The sequence below is a fragment of the Barbatula barbatula genome (genome assembly GCF_947034865.1).
Source record: "Barbatula barbatula genome assembly, chromosome: 18".
Lineage (NCBI taxonomy): Eukaryota > Metazoa > Chordata > Actinopteri > Cypriniformes > Nemacheilidae > Barbatula > Barbatula barbatula.
The window spans coordinates 2,026,900-2,047,448 of record NC_136781.1 but is presented as its reverse complement, the minus strand read 5'-3'; the positions used below and the strand labels follow the sequence as shown (position 1 = coordinate 2,047,448).

Here is a 20,549-nt window from a genome sequence, read left to right as displayed (position 1 = left end):
TTACAAAGTTAAATGGACAGTTTACAAAAATCAATGTCTGTCATCATTAAAAGATATTTTGAAGAACGTTGGATACCAATCAACATTGGATCCCGTTGACTTCCATTCAATGGATACAAAACACCCTTCACAAAATGTCTTGTTTTATTCTACAGAAGAAGAGTCGGATACAGATTTTGAATAACTTAGGGTGAATAAATGATGACAGAATTTCTGGGTGCTATTAAATTTTTCGGCATCTAGCAGTGAGGTTTCCAACTGCAACCAACGGCTCACTCCACCCCTCCTTTTTGAAGCACTACGGTGGCTGACACAGGACTAAGATGTTGTCCCGTTTTCAGTCTCTGCCAAATGTTCTAACGTATTTAGAAAATGCGCTCTGAGAGCAGTTTGTCCATTTAGGGCTGCTGTAGAAACAACATGGTGAATTCTATGTAGGGGGACCCGTGGTGCATGTAGATAGAAACAGCTTATAATAAAAAATAACATAATGCTTCATTATTTAAGGTCTTTATACACCATTGAAGGCATAGTTATGCATATATTATTGCATTTCTGTAAATAGATCCTCCAAAAATGTACACATTGGATCTTTAAGAAATTAAAGAAAAACATTTTTGTACATATTTCTTGGCATGCAACTTCTATAAATCTACCATTGAATAGAAAGAGTCAACTTCGTTTAACTTAGAAGTGGTGAAACAGGGTGACAAGAGCTAATGTGCCTAGTTTTAGTACCTTTGGTCCATGTGGAACAGTCTTGCTACATAGTATGAGCAGTTCCAACAAAAGTACCTGGAACAAACACAACAGACATTTTTGTTAGTTATTTTGGTAAGAAAGTCTCTGCTTTGAACATAAATTTCAATGTGAGCTTGTTTGCCCACACTCTCTGATCACGCTGGGTTGGACGGATTCAGACTGTACCAGACAGAGTATGTTGGAACACGGAAATTACAGGAACAGTGCCAGTCATTACAGATACAGACACGGGTAGTGCGTCTAGATGAACTGTAGTTAAGGAACGATGGACTATCAGATGCTCAGACAACCTCCATTTCTGCTCCATCTCTAGCGCCCCCTGGTGGTAAGAAATGATTTTGTAATATTGTGAGGTCTGTTATTCAGGTTACAAGAATACAACTCCACAGCGTATTGACTATTCAACAGAGCTTTTATGCAAAATAATTTGGCACATAGGAGTTGATGGACCAATCTGAGCCTTTGACTAAAAATGTACGTATTAAGTGTTGACAGATCTGTGATACTTTAAAGTAATTCAACAAACAACAAAACATGAAATGACAGAACCATTGAGAATTAAATGAGTCACAAAATTTACTACAAAAATGCACCTTTGTAAATACAAATCACATTTTTTAAATTCCATCAAATTAGAATGACAACAATTAATAATACTGCGATTAACTGACGCAATAAGCCATGAAGGCATTATGATACAATGATTTTACCACGGTAAAAGCTCAACAACATCACCAAAGGAAAATTATCATGTAAGCAAACTGATGAATAGAAAGATGATCTAATTGCATAGTAATCATATTCTGCAATAATAAACTAAATAATTATAATTATAAAAAATTACATATATATATATATATATGATATACTTTATACAGCCTGATGCATTAAAGGGATAGTTCACACAAAGATGTAAATTCTGTCATCCTTTACTTACCCTCGGGACCTTTGAATGTATTTGTTCTGTAAAGCACAAAGAAAGATATTTGTAAGAATGTCATTTTCAGTTCTGGGTGATCTTCCACTACCATAGTAGGAAAGAATATTGTATAATTTTTTGTTCTGTTGAACGATATTTTGAAGATTCTAGGAAAACAAACAGTTAGGGCACCTTTGACTACCATTACATTTTTCCTACTTTGGCAGTCAATGATGTCACAGAAATGAGAATTGCTCATTCTCCAAATTTGTCCAATCAGAATTTACCAAAAAAAAATAACAATAAAACAGTCCTGACATTCCTCCATCCCGTAAGAGGTGTTGTTTGGTGTCGTCAGCACACCGGCCTGGGATCATGGGTTCGAGAGGGTTGTGGGTTTTCATTAGCTTGCCCATTGGCAGCTAATTGCTGGAGCAAGCGAAAACAAAAAGCTCGGTGTCCGTCCATACACGCTCTGATTGCTCTTGGACAGGGGAAGGCAAAAGTCTGTGTGCCCCAAACAGAGGGCCTCACATTGGCATGACTTGGCAGGCAAACTCCCCTCCTATGCGGTTGTTTGTTTGGTGAACAGGTCTATGCTAAGGGCACTGAAATGATCATGACAGTCTTTGCTTTTCTCTTTTTGTTTTGTTTTTTATGGCAACAGGAGACATAATTAATCCCTTAATGCACCAATGTTTGTGGAAATCCATTGGAATATTGGCAAGTTTGTGTTCGGTTTGTTCTATAGGTTCCTTCCATTTTTCGACTTCTTATCAAAGACATATGACTTCAATAAAAACTTGACACGCTTTCATAAGCGCAGTACATATTTTGGACTCATCCTGTGTGGGGTTTTTACACATCTTTTGTTAGCAGCGGGGAAAATAAAGCAGGTTTACAGTGAATCAATGAGATGGATTGTTTCCACTTATCAAGATCTGGCTTCAATTCAGGGTGAATGCGGTCTGCGTTTGCTATTGCTCTTGTAAAACATGTTCTGGTTCTCCTTCACATGAATGAATCCCAACAAGAAACATATTGTATCACCCTGTGAATTCGCTGACATGTTTTCATTAAAACTTCTGTAACATCTCTCACTCAAAACTGAATTCTGTCCAATGAAGAAGGCACCAGTTATTGGACATTAGTTTACTTTATCCCCTTCACTTTGACAGCTAAAATAATCAGACTGTTGATCTATTTTAGATACTAGGGAGATGCGCTGGAGGGATTTGACATGTATCTATGCGATGAGCAAAAAAAGGTCTTTATGTCGATATAAACTATCTGACATAATGGTAAAAACGAATGAACGAAGTTTGATTTGCATGTAGAGTCAGGTGGTGTCAGTCAAATATGTGATGACCCCATCAGACATCTATGATGAAACAGAACACCGTGTCATAGTCAAATCAATTGCCAGTTACTGGCAGGTTGCTCTGTTCAGTTTTAAAGTGACAGTTTTGATGAGACGTTGTTTTTTTGTGCAAAGTACACATCCAGTTCAAACAGGTGAAAACAGGATTAATTCTAATAGGGTTTGACAGGTAAGGCAAAATAGGCCAACTATGAGATGTTAGTTAAAATAAGGTAACAATGTATGGGTGCACATGCACATAAAGGTAATTCGTTCCGAATATTTCTTAAATAATAACCGGGAGAAATTTTCAACTTTTACTTCAAATCGAACTGAATCTTTTGTATTTGTGTGTGGTTCAACTAGCCACAAAAAATATTTTCGGTAAATGTTGAACATAAATCTTTTCAAATTTTTAATTTGTCTTGTAGATCTGAAATAATACTCTCAACAATAGGTATAATAAAGAATTACTAAAGATGTGTAGCAACAGTCCCACATAATATTGAAAAAATGATAACTTCTAAAACGAAATGAATAAGAATGAATTATAAGACGTAACAGAAAGAGAGCTCATAAATGTTTGTTGTTCTGCAAAGCCATCATGGGATGTTCATTTGCATCTTAACCTCACGAGAGGCCCTGATCTTCAGTCATGTGAACGGCGACATCTAGCGGCCAAAACACATCATTGCACTTTTATCAGCAACTGGCAAGATTTATATGGGATGCTACGAATTACATTAAAAAAACGTAAGACAATAAACGAAGAGTTCATTTGTAAAAACAAATAACTACGTTTTTCTTCATTTCCACTATTAATTAGCATTTTGTATTCTGCACAATATTTAATATTAATATAACAATTCAAAAAAAAAACTCGATTCCCTCATCTCACAGTTTGTAAAACTAAACTTAACCTAATAGTAGCTAAGGCTTTCCGTCGATGTGTGTTTGTTAATAATGATCGAGGGAGGAGTTGCGGACTGATCTATTGTGATAAATTAACCTGTGACGAAAACAAATGTTTCTATAAAACATCAGCGTCACAGACATCACGTTTTTACATTTTACTCGTAGGGGTTAAAAGTGAAATCACTGTCAGATGATCTTAGTGCTCAAAATTGAGAAACTAGTTTTATTAAATCGTTGTAATAAACATATACGGCAAATTACAACATACTATGGCAAAAAAAGAGAATTTAAGTGGGATAATGGTTTATTCGTGGTAACTGTGCTAAGCTTTAATGAACTAGTTTTGATGCGCTTATGTATTTTGTTGCCTATGTTGTTATAATTGCTTCCAATGTTTCCTCATCTGTAAATCGCTTTGGATAAAAGCGTCTGCTAAATGACTAAATGTCCACGTTTCTCTACTACAAGTACCATAATGGACATCAATTGCGCGAACATTCGTATATTTCCTTCTTATGATAACATTCAAAATGTAATGTTTGAAAACTAAAAAGGTCCGAGCAAACATCAAGCGAAACTATGTGGGGTGGGCGCGTGTGCGTGCGCGCAAACCCCAGCTCTCACCAACCGAGCTCACCCACTCTCCCGTTACCCGGAAGTATGCAGAATTCCCAAAGATGGCGGAACAAGGTCCGATGGCGATAGCTATGCGGCTACGAAACCAGCTGCAGAACGTCTACAAGCTCGACCCGTTGAGAAACGAGGTGAGTAAACCGAGCGAAACGCCTCGTGGCTGCGACGTCGGACGCGCGGCGTGTATAAACGCGCGCGAGGGGTCCGATCTGTGGCGCTAGAGCCGAGAGATGGAGCGCGAGACGGTGCGGCGCGTCTGCGCAGGCGTGAGTGTTGCGAAGACGCGATCTGCTGCGTGCAGCTGTTGTGTTTTTGTTCGCGATGCGGAGGGGCTTCTTGTGCAATCTGAGCGACTTTAATCTCCGCGTGTGTGATGCACGATACACTCCGCGAATGAAGCACGCGGGTTTTCCCGTCTGCGCGGTTATAGTAACGGTCATCGTGGACGCCGCGTGATGCCCCACATGCTTAATGAGCGCTGGCCCTGTCGACTGAACAAGTGCATCTTTATGAGCGCTTCCGCGTGCATTGTTTGCGTTGCGTGTGCACGCCAGACACACGTTGCGGGGAATGCATTGTAACTTCATTCACGGGACACGATAGGACTTTCCTCGACACCACGGAGCAATTTAGTTGCGGAGATACGCCGATTTGTGCCCGATAGTCCGAACGGTTGTCCCTCTCATATATACCCAGGTGCTTCTGACCAATGCAGTTGACACCTGACTCGGTGACAAGTAAAGCGCGCTCCTGTCCCGCCACGTGCAAGCGCATCTGTTTGTTTGCATCTGGCAGACGCCTTTATCCAAATCTCCATCCAGTCTCTACTTCGCTTGAATCGTGTGTGAATTTGTAGTGAGAAGTTGGAATTGTTTACTTTTATTCTTCTTGGTCATCAGTACAGTTCAGTATCAGTAGTAGTCAGATTGCCAAGCATATCCCAGTTTACCGGAAACGTTGTGAGAACTTTGGCTGACATTATGTGCAAGTTCTCCTAAAGTTTTCCAAACACTTTCCTCGTCAGAGGAGCATTTCATCAACATTATATGCAATGGCCAAGTGTTCTAAAAACATTTTTACGTTGTTGGTTAGTGGAAGGTTCAAAATATCTAGAATGTTTCATAACTTAATGGGAATGTCAGCCAGATGTTTTTAGACCCTTTTCATTAGCTGTTTTAACATTCAGTCGTTGTTTATTGAGGATCCGTTATATGTAGTAATCTGGGCTGTCATCCCACTTGTATTTCTGAAGCATTGGCAATAATGTCTCGCTTGGCTTTGGCCAATGATACATTTCTTTACAATCGGAATCAGAAATGACTTTATTGCCAGGTTTGAATTTGTAATGGTGACACAAGCTACTATAGCACAACAGAATGACGGTGACGGACGACACGGATAACAAAAGAATAAAAATTGTAAACAGGAAAATACTTTAAGGGGAAAATAAAATGATAATATGAATATAAAACGATGCCCGATATACAATATTTGGTATTTGTATGTACAGGTATGAGGCATAGTTCTAAAGGAGTAGTTCATGCAAAAAGAAAAATTATATCATCGCATTTCAGATGTCATTTCAAACCTGTATGACTTTCTTTTGTGGATAACAAAAGAAGATATTTTGAAGAAACCAGTGGCGCCCGTTCACTTCTATTGTGTGGACAAAAAACAGTGCAAGTGAACGGGTGCCGTCGCTTCTTTTGTGTTCTGCGGATGAAAGCAAGTCATACTGGTTTGAAATGACAAAAGAGTGAAAAGATGTCTCACTTCACATGCTTGTGTAAATTCTGAAAGGGGGAGATGAGCTGATTGATGACGCAATAGTTCCTCATGATAACCGGATTGTTTCTCAGTGATCATGGTATCTCATATGTCTCTCTGTTTGTCACCACAGGAAGAAGTCAAAATAAAAATAAAGGACCTAAACGAACACATTGTGTGCTACCTGTGCGCCGGATACTTCATTGATGCCACCACCATCACAGAATGTCTTCATACGTGTATGTTTAAAAACACCGTGTCACTCCCGATAACACATTTTGCATGTGCAGACTGAATATTTAAGATATTTTGGATGACTAGAGATTTAACAATACATTCTGTATTTCCCTTCAGTCTGTAAGAGTTGCATTGTAAAGTATCTCCAGACCAGCAAGTATTGTCCAATGTGTAACATCAAAATCCACGAAACGCAGCCTCTTCTGAACCTGAAGCTGGACAGAGTCATGCAGGACATTGTCTACAAACTCGTCCCAGGTCTACAGGAGAGTAAGTAAAGAGAACTGGATCATCTGATCGTACGTCACTTTGTTCTCGTCATTCACGGTTGAAATGTCCGTCTTATCTTCTCAGGCGAAGACAAAAGAATTAAAGAATTCTATCAGTCACGGGGGCTTGAACGCATCATACAGCCGCCCGGAGAAGGTAAAGAACAACAGCATGTTATACTGGCATTATGTTATAACGGTGCAAATCTTAATCTCATGATTGGTGATGGTTGCTTGAATGTGTTTTGTGTTTCCTGTAGATTCGGTTCCAGATAATGCAGGGTTACCCTACACAAGCTTCGATCACTCTAAAGCTCATTTCTACAGATACGATGAGCAGGTCTCTCTCTGTTTGGAAAGGCAAAGGTAACGTCTTTGATTGTAATGTCATCACTGTTGTTGATTTCGTGGAGCTGATAAAAGTTTGAAAACAAAAGCAATGAACACTAATCCGATCATTTATTTATTAAGCTTGTTAGTATATTATTATATACTTGATTCTTTTAAAGAGTTTTTTGAGTGTCAAACCTGATTTTTAATTTCGTTCTTCTTTACAGTTCGTCATTTTCTGGTAAAGACAAACACAGATTAACTTTACAGGTAAGACAACAAATAACAACTGTGTAACAAACACATTATTTAGTAAAGGAATGTAGAATTGAATCACTACATTTCCACTGAGAAAGTGATGACAAAGAAATATCATTTTTTCCCATAAAATCATTCTGAATCGTTTTGTTGACATGTTCCCGCAGCAGAAGTTTGTGCGTTGTTCGGTCAGGGCTGAAGTACGGCATCTGAGGAAGGTGTTGTGCCATCGCCTAAATGTAGAAAAACATCAGGTCTGACTGTCGCTTTTCACGCTTCGTATGATATACACCATATAAATCAATAATACAAATAAAGAAAAACTCGAAATGTACAAATAAATACTTGAAGTGACATTTTAGCGACATTTGTTTATTTGGGAGTACGTACCGACTAGAAAATAAACATTGTAATTCTGATTGAATTCGAAGTAAACCTTCCATTCTGTAGCAGACGTTGTCTTTTGTCTTCATTGTGTGGTCTCTGTTGTGCTGCAGGTCCAGATGTTATTCAATAATGAATCCCTCCCAGATCACATGACCATGAAGCGTCTCTGGCTTTCTCACTGGTTTGGAAAGGTATTACAGTCTAATGCGTCTCCAGCTAATTTCATACAGCATTCTTTTACACCATCAGCCTGTTAGTATTCCCTTTAGGTAGGATCATCATTTCTCTAATACGCTAGCGATTTACTGTGCACTATTTCACACATTGAATGAAGAACACTTCCTTGAGGGATCACAGGCAGATTTAAGATTCATTAGCACTGGGAATAGCCGTATGCCTGTCGTCGCCTTGTGGTCTGTAAAAGGGAATAGAAGTGCTGTTCTCCATATTGTTTTTATCATAAAGATTGTGGGAATCTCAATTGTTGTTTTCTATATTCTAACGTTTCTTTTGATTATCGAAATATTTTCATTCTTATTTTCGTCTCTTTCAGGCACAACCGTTGGTGCTCCATTATGCCATAAAAGACAAGCGGACAAGATAGGATTGTTTGAAAATATTGGGTGTAAATATTTTGTATTTCACATATTATATTTTAATAGCTTTCTGTGAATATATACTTATTTTTTTGGTTTTGTATTTTTGAAAATAAAATTGAAGTGGTAAAATGTTTGTGTTTTCATTTAAGGAAGATGAAATCCTTTCAGTGTCGATTGTTATTTTACATTTAGCAGATGCTTCAATCCAAAGCAACATAAAACAGTGAGGGAAAACTAAAAAGCAATTCATTTTAAGAAAATGTGAAAAGTGCTGTTCAATTTAGCGCGATTTCTTTTTGGTGAATTTAACGTGGCCTTATTTTCGCTATTTTCTAATGGGAACCACAAGAGGGCGCTGTGGGTTTTAAAAAAGCCCCACCATCAGAAAATGCACACCGGTGACAGTATAAAAAGATCATTTAAAGGTATTTTCATCTTTGATTATCTTATATTGTGTAATCTGAATATACAATGAAAAATACATAGTGTACGTTCGCAATTCGCCTTTGAAAATACATGATGAAACAAAGCACTCGTTTGAAAATATCAGTAATGAGAAAGTGTTTTGTTGGTTGTTTTGTCAAACAGCCTAAATTATATTCAATGATTTGGAAATGTTATATTAGGACATTTGGAAATGTAAAATGTATTCGAGCAATATTTAGTAACTCTGATGTGTTCTCTCTTTTGCAACAGTGAGATTTATGCGTAATTGTGTTTTGTAAAGCATTAAAGAAACTAACAGCTCTTATCCGATCTTTGCAATGAAATCTTAGTTCGTTTAAAAATTAAAAGAATTGACAGCGCAAATGTTATAGACTTTAGTCTTTAACGCTATTTATATTTATACAATTTTATATATTAAACTTGATTTATTTGATAAATCTTTAAGTTAAAATGAACCGTTGCATTACTGAAAATATAAATTAACTTAAAAAAAATATTAATGAGGAATATATTTTTTAGCAATGATTTAATTATACTCGAATTTTCTTTACAAGTATTTCAGTAAGGACTGCATAGCTAAAAAAAACAGATGCTAGTGGGTGATTTATGATCTTTATCTTTCATAATATTTATCTGTTGCACAACATTCCTCAGGTTTGTCCTTGTATATTATTTGAACCATTTTTCATAAATGTGAACATATTGAAATGAAAATAAAATGTTTCCCATTATGCAGCATGTTATTTGCAGAAACGGAAACACTGTGCTCCGTCATCCGGTCATTTCTGATATTTGCACACTGCACATTTATATTCATACACAGCATCAAACCCCAATAATCTCGATTCTCAGCACTCCGGGAAACATTCAGAACTTTCGGACTTCAATCAGTTCTGCATGAACACAAATTTCTGCTCTGAGAACTTCAGCTCTCCAGAAACACTTTCCACAAAGCGCTCATAAAAATCTACTTGACTTTTCAACCCCAACTATTCCGAGCGATTAGGCCAATTGTGCTTCAATCATCTCTCTGCCCCAAAACTGCGGCCTTGATCTGCTCACAACTGACACAAATGGGCCGAAAGAAATTCGGCAGACGGGGCAGCCGAACAAGCAGGATGCAACAATCCTTCCCATTTCCACTAACTTCCCATTGAGATTTATTCATTAGAAACCTCATGCAAATCGACTGCTATTCATGGGCGTTTTTAACACAGGGCACAGATGCGGGGGTATTATTTGGGCTCGGCCGACTGAAACTGTTAATGCGCACTCAAAGGCGGGTTAACCTAATCAATCATGTTGACTAGTTTGTGTTAGAGAAGATTCATAAACCATATGGCGCGAGGGGAAAGCAAGCTTTATGTTGTCATTGTGACAACTGCTTTCTGAAAAGCGCGTGAGGGGGGGGATTGGGGAGCTTGTTCAATTGTCCTAATTAAGCTTCAAGCACTTAACACACACACAAACACTCTAAACACACACACGCACACACACACACACACACACAATGAACCCGGTGCGTAAAAGTGCACTAGTTCTCTCGGCTGTTTAACTTCACGAGAGCGCGCCACACAAATACACGTCAAATACGCAGTGTATCATTACTCTGGTGAAGAAAACGGATTCACTGAATTTCTGGAGTCCGATTAATTTCTTACATTCGTTCATGATTGAAGATCACTTCACGTCAAGAAACATTTGTGAAATACATATACCCTTTATTTACATAAATGAGGATTAAATAGAATGTTACAATAAATTTAACGAGTTAGATGCATCATAACGTGTTATATATATACACAACCTTGCCCTTGCATTGCTTTGGACATACACGCACTTCTTAATAATTTGTTTATAATGCCATAGAAATTGTGCCAGGAACTTGGATACATAACGTAGAAACATGGGAAATGTGTTTGTACAATTGCAATGTAAAACCAATTCGCTGAGGACTTCTGAAATTATTTATAAATATATAAATCTATTCAAATGAGAATTTCACTTTTGGCATAGGTTTTCATAACGGTCATAAATGTGTATTGAAACATGAGTGTAAACAATTGCACACGTTTCCTTCGAAAATCAAGTCGAGAAATAAAACTTAAAATGCACATACACATGTTGCAGTCTTGATACTGTACCATTTATCTCTAATCATTTCTCAGATATGAAAACGTATTCCTTAAACCACGTCTTCAGTCTGGACATCAGAATATGGAGCTTTTACAATCCTTTCAATAAATTAAGAATAAGGGAGACAGAAAACGTTCCTTGCATTTCAAGTTCTTCCGCAGTCTCAAACGTCCGTGCAAAATGTTGTGAAAAATGCCCTTTTCTGAAAACGAGGGCCTGTTTTTAATCGTCCACCTCAATTTCCTCGTCCTCCTCTGAAAACTCGTCCGTGGTTTGGCCTCTCGATGAGGACGGGGACTGTGGAAAGGCTCTCGGGGAAAGACTGGGCGAAATGGGCCCAGAGCCACCGTGGGGGTCGTCGATGTCATCCATGGACACCAGTTTTTCCAATGCCTGAGGTGGGATTTTCTTGAGCGACTCCACGTCCGCTTTCATCTCCTCGAGATCTCTTTTAAGCTTGGCCCGTCGGTTCTGGAACCAGGTGATGACCTGCGCGTTGGTCAGACCCAGCTGCTGCGCGATCTGGTCTCTGTCGGCCGGTGACAGATATTTTTGATACAAAAAGCGTTTCTCCAGCTCGTAGATTTGATGGTTTGTGAATGCTGTGCGGGACTTCCGTCGTTTTTTGGAGGCCTGTCTTTGGCCGAAGGTGTTAAGATGTTCGCGACCTGAAAATAACACACACACACACACAAAGAAAGGGATTGTTAGCAACTATGGCTTGGAATAAAGCAGGCAGTGAGCGAGTTTAAAATGCGTAAAACGCGTAAAACTGGATGTTAACACTCTATCATTCGGAAAACATTCTGCTTCTTAGCAATTTGTTTAAAAGTATATTCAGCATAAAAATTAAACACATGAATTGAGTTTCATAAAATGTCTACTTTTTCTTATTAACAAGAACGAATCTATACATAGTTGATAGTTATGTTAAAGTGTTACACGCTGTGTAATAGGCCGCAGTTCATTTCAATCCAGCTGCATAACAGCTGTTCATGAAAAGTGGGGGGAAAACTCTCCAAAACATGTGAACTATTGATTGCCAGACATATTCTAAATATTTGATGTGTTAATCAAGTATCAGGCAACAGAACTGTGCACAACCTCATTACAGACGACCTTAACCATTACTGTGACCCACTATAAGATAGTTCCGCAATGTCAACACGAACTCTGTGACGAAAGACGGTTTTCAGTAAATATGTCAACCGAACATGAATGATCACTGTCATTTTAACTTCATTGCAAATGTGTCTTCGTCACTTTAAGCTCTGTAATTCCTGAAATAATGCGTATCTCCCTCGAGGAATGACAAAATGGCATTGAGATATTCCACATGGATCAGTATAAGAAAATATACATAGATATATGTTATAGGTGAATGTTTGAAATATATATTTAGAAAATACAAATAGCAAAAATATGTGGAGCTGGAGCTGTAAAATTGAACTAATAAAATTATTATTGTTTTGTATTTTTTAAAAGACAAGCGTACGCATCATCATCTTCAAATAAACTTCAAAACAACTCTATTCAAATAAAATCTCTCTTTTCATCTGCTATTAAAATATGTATGTAAAATACACATACAACTAGACTACTATCAATTGCGCGCACAGAAGTAAACAGTGATAAACAGTGCAACACAAACAAATCCAAAATATCACTAAACATTCCTGAGCGCACTTATATTTGCGAAAACGCATGCATTGATATACACAATTCAATTTGAGTATTAAAGTAGACTTTATTAAAATATTTACCTTCTGCGGCTTGTATAACGCTAACTTCCAGCCCCTTAAAAGTTTTGCTCGCCAGCTCTTCCAAAGCACATAACGGAGAAGAGGGCGCGCTGATCCCGTTCCGTGTCGCAGCCGAGCCGGCCACTTTCTCCAGAACCCGCGGAGGGCACAGAGTCCCGACCGATTTCTTCACAGAGGGTTTATTTAAAATATCCTCAATGCTGAACGGGGTGAGGGGTTTGTTGGAGTTCGCCGGAGGTGGGAGCTGGTCCAAGGGACCCCGCCGCCTCTCCTCGCCGCTGGACTGTAAAACGGAGCCTGCCTTCATGTCTTTAGTACTGGAGGTCATCTCAGTCCAAAAAAAACAACTGCAAACAGAAGTCACCTAAATGTTCGACGCGACTCGTTTATACATATAAAACCTTTTCTTTATCCCGTTCTTTAAGCGAAATCGTCGTTCTTCCTCGTTCTGAAATGGCTCTCCAAAAGCACCATGCTTCAAGCGTCACAGCGACCCGAACTTTAGTCCCGTTACGAGGGTCCGTTGCGCGCTCTCCATAAAGATCTTCAGCATGTGTAGCTGCACTGGCCAGGGGGGCAACCGCATGCACGAAAATAAGCGGTCTCGAGGAGGCAAACACAGCGAGTAACTGCTAACGAGTTCTTGTTGATTGCTTTTGCGAAGTTCAATTAGAGAAACACTAAGCTACTTGCTGACCCGCTGCTCCGTCTTAAAGGGCCACACCACAATAATGAATTGGACGCGAGAATAGGAGGAGTTACAAATACGCACTGAAGTTTAAAAAGAGGGGAGATGGCTCTGCGTGTTTATGCATCTGTTGATGCATCCCACTCCCACTTAGGGCAAACCACGTGCTCCACGCGTTTACTTTCCAGAAAAGGAAAGTGTGCTCTCATTAACTGGTGTCCGTCTTTCTCTGTGTCTTTCTGTCTGTCTGTGGAACACCATAGAAACCGATGAAAGGAAGTGTGGTTAATTATTATAACGTCGGAGGATGTGATCACTGCGGTTTTGTTATGACAGCATCATTTCCACACCCTTAGTCTAGCGGCAATCACTTAGACCACGCGAGATCAGAATGCAAGGCATGCGATTTAGAATAAATAAATGAGTTATTTTGCTCTTATTGTGACAAAAACATGGGCAATAGCAGACAACACATACATTATAAAATAAAGATTGTATGTACAATACCAACACAGTAAAGTGTTTAAATACAGCCTATATAACAACAAATAAGACCAGTCTGAGGTATTGTCCCGTGCAATGGCTTGTGGGATATATTATTTATCTTTTCATAATAGTTAAATCATCAGATGTAGTGTAATGGTGTAATGGACACTTCTGGGTGAGATTAAGTTCAATTTCGGCACAGTGCAACATAAAATGTTTGAGTAATACGCCTCAGTAGCAAAGTAATTTTCCATGAAACACAAGGAAGCACATGGGTAAAGAGGGAAGCGCGGCGCCGCTCTGACACTCTCAGTTCTGGACACAGAAATTCGGATGATGCTCCGGACACACGCAACGGGCGTACTGTGTGGATGCAGGTAAGAGAAAATCGCGTTATACTCGTATAAACGTATTTTGCATTCATTTATGTGTTGTTATTTTAGTCTATATTGTAATTTTATATACTCAAGTATATGTTTATTTTATTCTTCTAGCGTTTCAGATCCTTTTCAATTAAAATAGTAGGCCTACATCACAAATATTCCGATTTTTTTATTTAAATGAATGATTTAAACATGATATTTTCAAATAGCCTGCGTTGCATTTATCACTTTTGGCAAGACATGATTTTGTAGTATAACAAAAAGGTTAAAACACACATGTTCGTTTTTTTAAATAAACACAATAAAAAATAAAAACTGTAACACAAATGTGCGTTGCTTCTTAAAATATACGTATATAATCCTGAACAAATAGTTACATTTTCAAGTAATTTTAGAGGTTAATATTGTTGTTTTCCCCCACACATCTTTTATCGAGGCCTTAAGCAGTGCAAATTTTGGGCAATAAAACAAGTGGCGGTGTTGACATTTGATAATATTTAACAGCGTTTCGATAATCGATTAGGGTGATAGATGTCTCTCTTACACGAGTCATTGGCGATGTATGGCCAGTTCGCAGCAATGGCGCATTGTCCGTGCCAATAGCACCATATGGTGACATTCGTACAGGGACCAAAACGAGCCAAACAGCTTACGAGCAGTAAAACAGCACGACATTCTATTAGTGAAGGTCCAGACGGGTCGACGTGGGCGACGCAGAGCCAAGCTGAATTGAATATTTTATGGCAAATGAACAACAATGCATTGAACAAATGTATACCAAGGCTGAACAAAACATACTAATGAGTCTCTGATACTGTCACATCCCTACGATTAAACACATGCCCAGTAAAAGGCACATTGTGAAATCACACTTGTCAAAATAGAAACAAATAAAAACGTTATTTTTAGTGGAAGAATTTATAGGTATCATTTAGAATAATAGGGGGATTTGAGGACACGTGAATTATGACAATTTGCCTAACAGATAACGTAATAAATTAAAATATAAACAGAAACATAATTTAATAAGTCACAAGACTATTGTCAAGACAGCCAGATAAAACGTATGCATATAAATATTGCTGTGAAGGCAACAATTACGCAGGTCAATAATAATAACAACAACAATAATAATAATAATAATAATATACAATCCTATTTGTTACAATGTTTCCAGTTGGGTCGAAAATCTCCTTATCGAATTCGTCACCTCAAACTGGCAGGTCACGGGAAAGCTGCTAAAGCTATTAAACGATACATGGATATTACTGTAATGTGAATGGATAGGATTTCTGATCGGGAGAATGATGCCCTTCAGCGCCAACAATAGCACATTCGCATTACCCCACAGAGGGCGGGCAGAGAAACCGAAGCTGGACATGGTGTTACATTTCTCTCAAATGCGGCGAGCATTATTAGTTCTAAAGATAAGTACGGCCGTATCTCTTCTGCGCACAGGTCTGAGAGGACCCGAACGCTGCTAATAGGAAACGTTTTCTTTGGCCTAATTTAAACGTTAATTAGAAACAGAACACCTGACATCATCAATCATCACTGCTTTAGGGGGAGTAGGGTTTTACTTTCGCCCACCCTGTCCCTGCGTCACTTCCCTGAGCAGATACTCGTATGAAGATGGCAATGCTGTGGCCGCTGGAAACATTTATTGGCGATAATGTTACTGTGCAGGAGACCGCGCATTTGTGTAAACGTTTTTCTTTAATTCTTTTTGTAATGTACAATAGAATAGAATAGAATAGAATAGAATAGAATAGAATAGAATAGAATAGAATAGAATAGAATAGAATAGAATAGAATAGAATAGAATAGAATAGAATAGAAAAATAAATCACATGTTCTTGTGCCACGGCAGAATTTTAAACAAGGTTATTAAATTACTTTTCATAATTTATGCAGTCAACGTCCTTGGAATTATTACGTCAAAATGTGCAATACACTGTAAACACTATTTATCAGATAAACGTGATTTAATATTCAAAGTATCTCATTTTATTTATAAAAAATATATAATGATTTGACCATCCTGACGACAATATAGGACAAATTAAGTAGATAGCTCCCTGTGTTACGTAGGATATATATTTCAAGTAGGCCTAACAAAAAAGTATTTAACAAACCAAACGCTTATTTTATGATATAAATATGTCACATTTCGCACTATGGGTTGCGTTTTTTTAAATGAAAAAACACAATTATTTGAAATGAGATTATAAAGAATTATTAGAATCCAAATAAGTACATTTCTTATTTCTAAACGTATTGAATCTTAGGTTTTATCTCAATAAAGGTAGGCTATAAAAAACGAAAGGACAGTCCAGCTCCTTACTAATATTTTATGTCGCCCTGCTTTAAATTTCCCAATTATGTTGCTTTGTCAATGCGTACAAGTCACATTGGTTTCTGCTAACATTTGCCTCTCGCTCGCCTCTCTCTGTTACCCAAACAGCTGTACTAACTACAATATAAACATGATATGGGGACATGCGCATTAACGTGGAGCCAAGCGGTGACATTTGACTATGATAAACCTATCGGGTGTGTTATGCAGCAATGCGTTGTGCTGTGTTACCGTTTATTTCCCAAATACCCTCTTGGCACAGTTTGATCCCTCGGGTAGGTTCAGACTTGGGTTTAAATAAAATATATTAGCGCATATGAATACAAAGAAATGCAGAATTTGTAAAAAAATAGGATGTCATAAAATATCTGTTAGGTTTGGACTGAACGTGAGAGACGAGTAAATGGTCTCGTGTCTATGAGGCTGTAAATCGTGTTTATGGCGGCTGTTTGATCTCACTGGATGATTGACAAGTTACTATCAAGGCGTTTGTAAACGTGCAATAAACCAATCGGGTCAATGTTCTGGTGTTTTAACCAACACACACGCGCACAAAAGCAATCCTGAAAAGATCAGTACATTACAAACAGATAATTTAATGATTATTTTCATATAAAGAATATAATATGGGTACCATAATATATATTAAAAGCATGACTTCATGTAGTTGTTGTTGCAGTGTACATGCTAAAATATTGTTCACGAAAAGTTATAATACATAAAATTACGATGTTCAACATATTTACTAATGACAGACCGTATTAGGTGAATATATTTGGAATATAAATCATTTTCTGTGGCCCAAATTTTAAAGAGTCCATTTAAAAAAGGTCGCAAAGTCAATGGACTGTTGGTGGATGTAATGAGCAAATCGATGTCGTCACGAGTGTTAATTGTGTTTAATAATGTCATATCGATTAGTGTTTCTTCGGCTTCGACAGGCTTCAGTCAATTAAGGAGAAGGAAAATCGGAAATCCATGTATAGTAAGGTGCACGCGGATCTGATGGTCACAGGTTAATTGTGCGCGTGCCGGTTGTTCTGACGCGCGCTCGATTGCGTCGTGCCGATGCTGGGTGGCGCAGTGTCCAAACACCTCTCCTCATTATTTAGACACGTATCTCTAAAACAACATAATCAAAACGTCAGAGTCGCCTGCTGTTTCACATCCCACGTTGCTTTTGATGGTGTCATGCTCGGCAGTATTTAGTACCTGTTGATGTTTTCTCTCTCACTGGATGACAAATGCACGAGCTCCCCAAAGCTCACATACCCTCCCCTATGGCCCAAAACTCCGGACAAACGGTCACACGGATCAAAGGATCAGAACCCACTAGAGCGGTGTTGCACCCCGCCAGGGCTCCATGGGGTCGGTTTTTAGATCATAAAGAGGGCCGTGAGGGGCACGTCTCCTGGAGGGAATTATGGAGCTTTACGTCGTGTGTTTGGAGAACGAGCTGCAAAGGTGTGAACAGGAGGAAATGGATTCGTCCCCACTGATAAACGCGCTTATTTAGAAAGAACAGCAAGGCGTGGGAATTTGATGTAGCTCACCGCTGTTCGTGCAGCGTAGGTAAAATAAATCACTTCAGTAGCCGATAGTTAACAAAGTAGTTTTGTTGAAACTAGTAACTTTGTATTAGCACCTATCGTAGGCTACTATTGCTCTTTTATGACAGCGCTCATTGCTCACTGAACTCTATGTAAGTCGCTTTGGATAAAAGCGTGTGCTAATTGACTAAATGTAAATGCAATGTAAAATCATACATTAAGACAAAACATGGTTTTTAAAAATACATTTTATAGATTTTAAAGTCTATAAGAAATATTCCTATTAATCGAAGAAATCTCTCAAAACGTACTGCTCGCAATTCATCAATAGAGTTCGTTTTGCATGTCACATCAATTTTAACATAGTGGCATACTTTGATACACAGGCCCTCAACCGAGAGCACTCGATCTCCACAGAAACCCCCCCTCTTTTCACCTGAATGCACGTTTGACACCCCAACACACTTCAATGATGGACACGCGTAATTACGCACATCTGCGTCTGAGCGTCCAATAAGGGGAAGCCAAAACCGAGCTGATATGTGTTCAGGTCCATGGCATTATCCTGGAAATGCCACTGTGCCATGCAACCATACGCAGTGATGTTTGAAAAATCATTTAAGCTCTTAAATATTTCGTTTTCAGGATGGTTTTTGCGTTCACGAAAAACACTTGCATTACAGCTGTTTGGATTATACATTAATATAATTACAATCGCAATAACAAACAGTGCGTAATTGCAAGATGTTCTACAACGATTCTACAATGATTACATATTATGTACACGTTGTTTACTATTATAACTCAAGTTGAAAAGTGTGTGTTTTTTGAGTGTGCATTACATTTCTGACTTATTAACAAAACAAATGAGGTGAGTGATACAGAAACAAATATATCAATTTATTAATATTTATTCGATTCCTCTTTCTTATGCATTGAAGAATAAAAAGTGACACATTGCATGCAGTACTTTTACCACCATAAACACAAAGCATTTGTGGCCTATATTATTATTATGGTTTATACTAATAATATTAGACTACTTTAGAATATATTATATATTCTTGTATTAATACATTATTGTTTAATCAGCGATGTTGCATATATAAACAATAGTAGGCAATACTAATAATAGTGTTACAGTGATAATTTGATTATGTTGCTAATATCAGAAATTAAGAAAATTGGTGTACAATATTACACGACAAAAACAATAATCTATTTTTTTCATTTAATATATATTACACACTCACACATTTAATATCTCTCAGACACACGCGCGCGTACACACACTCACACGAACACACGCACACTTTTCTTGTGTGTGTGTGTGTGTGTGTGTGTGTGATGGATGCTGGCCTTTGAGCGCAGCCTCATCTGAGCTCAGGCAGAACGCAATGATCAAAAGGATGCGCGCTGATCCAGCAATGAAGATACCACACACATACACAAGATTGGGTAAAGATGCTGCCTTCGAATTTAATGTTTCTTTAATATAAAGCAAATGTATTCAACGAACGTCTTTAAAAGGTAGTCCCTATGATAATTCTTGGATGCAAAAATGCCTATGGATATTGACTAATCATCTTAATTGTTGGGCCAAGGGGACGCGTTTTCATTCTCCATTTTCGAAATAATAGCCTGATATGGTATGATTGGGATGACCTAATAAAACGTTTACCAAACTCCAGTTGTAACTCAATGTACACATTTTAACATGTTAATTTGATACTACCATTATACACATTTTAAAATACTGCACTTAAACCATATCATATTTATATGGCCTATCACATGCACGAAACTGACAACTTTTAGAAAGATCTTAGATTCCAATGTTGTCTGTCATTTATTTCCATGATCATTTAATGCATTGGGTTGAAGATCACGAGAGGGCCTCGTGCATCCTCTGTAATAGAAATAACTAATCGTCATCAGCTGATTATGACGCAAGTAACCAGAGGAGCAATATCAGACACGATTTATGTGACTCCCCGAGAAGCACCACTGTGCTTTTTAAAGAGGGATTTAATTTGGAGTGCACACCGGGTGCATATCAGCGCTTATGAAGATAAATGCTATCACAAGACCACATTGTTCCGTGGGAACCACAGCAGAATCAATCATGGCAATTCTAGCCGCGACCACTTGGGCGCCTTATGGCGAGGTTGATGTTCGGGGGCCTGGGGGTGAATCATCACATCAAAAATCCCGTACTGATTAATGTTGGAGGTTTAATGTTGGTTTACTCAAACATACATCGAGCGCAGCATAAAGGGGGGTTTGTTGAAAATAAAATATGTC

At 38.2% G+C, this 20,549-nt stretch overlaps 2 protein-coding genes across 6 annotated transcripts; one reads left to right on the top strand and one right to left on the bottom strand.

The window, feature by feature from the left end:
- Positions 1 to 4,495: 4,495 nt before the first annotated feature.
- On the top strand, positions 4,496 to 8,567 carry pcgf1 (polycomb group ring finger 1). 5 transcript variants are annotated; one of them, XM_079479478.1, is made up of 9 exons: positions 4,536 to 4,720; positions 6,490 to 6,595; positions 6,711 to 6,863; positions 6,948 to 7,019; positions 7,123 to 7,228; positions 7,420 to 7,462; positions 7,618 to 7,704; positions 7,948 to 8,028; positions 8,391 to 8,567. In XM_079479478.1, exons 1-9 carry the CDS (start codon positions 4,634 to 4,636, stop codon positions 8,439 to 8,441), a joined length of 786 nt encoding a protein of 261 aa, XP_079335604.1. In that variant the 5' UTR covers positions 4,536 to 4,633; the 3' UTR covers positions 8,442 to 8,567. The 5 variants fall into 5 exon arrangements, with proteins under 5 accessions (XP_079335607.1, XP_079335604.1, XP_079335605.1 ...); XM_079479479.1 differs by having other exon boundaries at positions 4,613 to 4,720; positions 7,621 to 7,704; XM_079479480.1 differs by having other exon boundaries at positions 4,718 to 4,855.
- A 2,674-nt stretch (positions 8,568 to 11,241) lies between these two features.
- On the bottom strand, positions 11,242 to 13,110 carry lbx2 (ladybird homeobox 2; the record flags this gene model as incomplete). The annotated part of the gene is made up of 2 exons (XM_079479988.1): positions 11,242 to 11,687; positions 12,783 to 13,110. The coding sequence occupies 2 exons, from the start codon at positions 13,108 to 13,110 to the stop codon at positions 11,242 to 11,244; spliced, it is 774 nt and encodes a 257-aa protein (XP_079336114.1).
- Positions 13,111 to 20,549: the final 7,439 nt, after the last annotated feature.